Source organism: Mus caroli, chromosome 16, assembly GCF_900094665.2.
Source record: "Mus caroli chromosome 16, CAROLI_EIJ_v1.1, whole genome shotgun sequence".
In the NCBI taxonomy this organism is placed as follows: Eukaryota; Metazoa; Chordata; class Mammalia; order Rodentia; family Muridae; genus Mus; species Mus caroli.
In genome coordinates this window covers 83,508,341-83,512,197 of record NC_034585.1, presented here as the reverse complement: position 1 = coordinate 83,512,197, position 3,857 = coordinate 83,508,341, and the positions used below count along the sequence as shown (strand labels likewise).

At 35.7% G+C, this 3,857-nt stretch overlaps 1 protein-coding gene across 1 annotated transcript; it reads left to right on the top strand.

The window, feature by feature from the left end:
- Positions 1-605, top strand: LOC110311156 (keratin-associated protein 6-5-like). Its single transcript, XM_021184394.1, has one exon. It carries the CDS (start codon positions 51-53, stop codon positions 285-287), a length of 237 nt encoding a protein of 78 aa, XP_021040053.1. The 5' UTR covers positions 1-50; the 3' UTR covers positions 288-605.
- The last annotated feature ends 3,252 nt before the right edge of the window (positions 606-3,857 follow it).

Below are 3,857 nucleotides of genomic sequence, written 5' to 3'. Positions count from 1 at the left end.
AAGTCACCTACTCTCCTCTCTACTCAAGAACAACCTCAACAANCAGCACCATGTGTGGCTACTACGGAAACTACTATGGCGGCAGAGGCTATGGCTGNTGTGGCTATGGAGGCCTGGGCTATGGCTATGGAGGCCTGGGCTGTGGCTATGGCTCCTACTATGGCTGTGGCTACCGTGGANTGGGCTGTGGCTATGGCTATGGCTGTGGCTATGGCTCAGGCTCTCTCTATGGCTGTGGCTATGGATGTGGCTCTGGCTATGGCTCTGGATTTGGCTACTACTACTGAGGACACCATGGAAGACTCTCACCTCCTTGAACGTGAGCTCAGAAATCTCCAATTCTGAACTCCATGTTTTCTGAACTTCCTTCTTATAGGCTCTTACATCGCGAGTTTATGATGTGACCTTGTTGAAGATATGCCCTTTAATGACCTGCAAATATAAGACCTGTGGGTTTTGGTTCTCTGAATTTTACTCCTGAGAATAAATATTGTTTAGATATCATCCTGTGTACCTCTCTAGGTCTCTCAATAAGATAACAAGCATCTCATATTTTGATTTTTCTGCATTTTCCTAATAAATTTATTTAACCTCATAAACGACAACATTTGCTATTTCATTTACTTATTTATCCTGTGTGTGTGTGTGTGTGTGTGTGTATGAGTGTGTCCATGTGCCAGAGCACACATGGGAGTCAGAAGAAAACTTGAGAAGGGTGGTTCTGTTTCTTCATCATGTAATAGTGTTTACACTCATCTTGCCAGGTTTAAATACATGTCCCTTTAATCCCTAAGCGATTTTTCCTGATTCTGTGATTTTCTCACATTATTCATATTTATATTTCATCGTTACACACAACTGCTTATCTTAATATGTACCTGCTTTAAAATATCTATTTCACTTGTGCCACCAAGTCATTGGTTAGTGATATTAAGAACATCTTAAAAATGCAGAAAAATAATGTTAACAAAACAAACTCTGTTTAAAGTGTGTTGATATGAGTTATGTTGCATTGTGGTTAGGATTAGAGTTCAGCAAGGGGGGACAAATGACCCCTGTCCCTCCAGAATTTACACTTGACTGTTGATTATTTCTGTCCTGCGCAGGCCCATTACAAACCCCTGTTCATGTGAGATCATGACTACATTGGCTGTGTTATGTGTCAAGGTAGTTCTTTATAGAAAGTGCACCTATATTCAGGCTTTACCACTATTGCCGCCTCTCTTCTATATTGCTCCCTGAGCATTAGAGATGGTAGCATGAATCATCTACAAAGAGCTGAGCACTCCATTCCCATTTATTTCACTACCTTGAACAGCCATTGGTCTCTGTAGTCACCACTGTTTATAGTGAGTTTACTTGATTAGAGAATACTATGCGTATATGGGTAGCAACATAAATATTTAGAGGACTGTTTAGGCTTGTGTCAGTTAAGATATATAGTTGTACTTAAGTTCCCCCATAGGACCTAAGAACTCTATCAGTCATGGATTTTTAACTGGATTATAGTATTGATCATGATTATGCTTTGTGGAATGGTCTCCAAAACAAATTATAGAACATTTTGTTAACTCTATAAGATTTGTGTTCCTACTACACCAATGGGTACATCTTGCCTGTTAGACTGGTATTGGAGTTCTTACAATTCTTATCTCGGTAGGACCATTGAAACCCATTGTCCTTGACAGCTTTCACTGCAGCTTCAGACCCAGTGAAATAGGGAGGAAGTCACCAGCTCAGTTTCAGATTTATCTTGCATCTAAGGTGTGTGATGTCTTCAGAAATAGGGTCCTATCAACAAGTTAGGGAGGACGACCACAAGGAGTGTGAAGACCTTGTTTTAGGGGGCTGTGTGGTTCCTTGTAGTAAAATTGGTGACTGCATAATCTTGAATCTTAAAAATAAAATCAATACTAAATGAGGCATGGTTAGGAGTGCTACTTTTTTTTTAAATTACAGATTTCAGTTATCTTGATTTCTTGAAGAGACTTGATCACTGAAGAACATAAGATTTATAAGGAAAAAGGGTTCATGACTATTGTTACAATTTTCTAATACATGTACTTGTTTCACACATTAATGGTACCAAAAATTATTGAATTTCTTTTACAAGTTATAATGCTCAGAATTAAGTTTCAATGCCAGCAGTTATGTCACCAAACAAACATATATTTTTACTCATTTTGATTTGTTCATGTCTGTTATTTAAATTAGGAATATCTAGAATTGAAATAAAAATATAAAAGACTCTTTTACCCTTAGCTCTTTATCTTACTTCTGCCATTCCTTTCCTGCACCCGTGAACCTCAACTCTAACATCATTATATTTACTTTCTTTAGAAATATGCAGAAAATAATTCCAGTTTATTACACTAAAACATGAAACATAGATCTTCTTAATACATTTTGGTATTATTTTTTGCATATTATAAACTTCTGGATTGGCATGAACATATACAACTAGATGGAATAACATAGCCTGTATTGAAGAGTTGCTATATCTAAATGTGTTAAAAATATGTAAAGAAGTCAAAATAAAGTCTGATGTTTAATAAAAGTGACATTTTATAATTACATGCATGGTGGGTTTTTTGATTGTTGGCATATAGAGTAATAGTTTATTGTCAAATTTGATTAATATTATGTGCATAAATTACATTGAAAGTATAAAAATAAATATATTTGTAATCTATTTGAAATAATTTTATTTAAGGAGGATTTGTTAGAGAGCCATCATAATATGAGGTTCTGATGAACCTCCCAGAGCAATTATCTTAAAGAAACCTCAACAAAATCAACTATATGATATCTTAAAGATATTCCCATTTTATCAATGGTTGAAAGTAAAATAAAATGAAAAAGACTTAATCACTGAATTCAGACAGACTTAGTGTGAAGACAAATTTTTCCATACATATATATTGTATCTTGTAATTAAATATAGCATTTTATTAGATAAATGGGAAATGTTTCAGGTCATTCTTCATTATTAGTGTCACTTAAGTATGAGATATATTTAATCTGAATATCAACATTATTTTAACCCCTCCTTTTATAAAGTTTCCATACCCATCTTCCTTCTTTCATCTGTTGATTTTATGAATCTCAGGCTCTCTTATAAAGGATATCTAGAAGTTAAGCATAAATCCTACATTTTGATTTTATGTATTTATACCTTGATCTTATATTCTGATGTAATTTCTCAGTCTCTCTTCATTTATCTTATGTTCCATTGACTGAAGAGAAAGCACACTGAAAGGGAGAAAATCTTTACCAGCCGTACACCTGATGGAGGATAAACATCTAGGATATATAAAGAACTCAAAAAGTAAAGAGTCAAAAAACAAACAACACATTTTTAAAAATGGGCTATTCACTTGAAATGATTTTTTTTCCAATATGAGCCAATGTTTCCCCACAAGAGACTATCTAATAAAATATCAACGCAGTTTGGAGAAGAATCCTTTTGAGTTTTTGGTCAGAGAAACCCAAGAGTCTCCAAAATCATCATAGCTATTATTATTGCCCCTGATTCCCTCACTCCAGAGGTTGAAAGCAAGTCTGTCTTACTGAAGACAATTTGTACTCTGGACTCAGGACTCAGAACATCTGTGTTGGATATGGCCTGGAGGCATTTTTCCTGAGAGGATTTCTACAGAAATCTACAAGTGATTAAAATTCAGAGAAGAAGTGATCTTGTAGTACCAAGGTCCAATGGAAGCATATACAATGAAACTGCTGGCCTGGAGTCTTGTGGTCCTGGTTTTATCAGAAAGTAGGCTGGGGAAGCCGTTATGAGCCAGCCAGTATACATCAACACTCCATGGCCTCTGCATGAGCTGCTGCCTCAGTCTCCT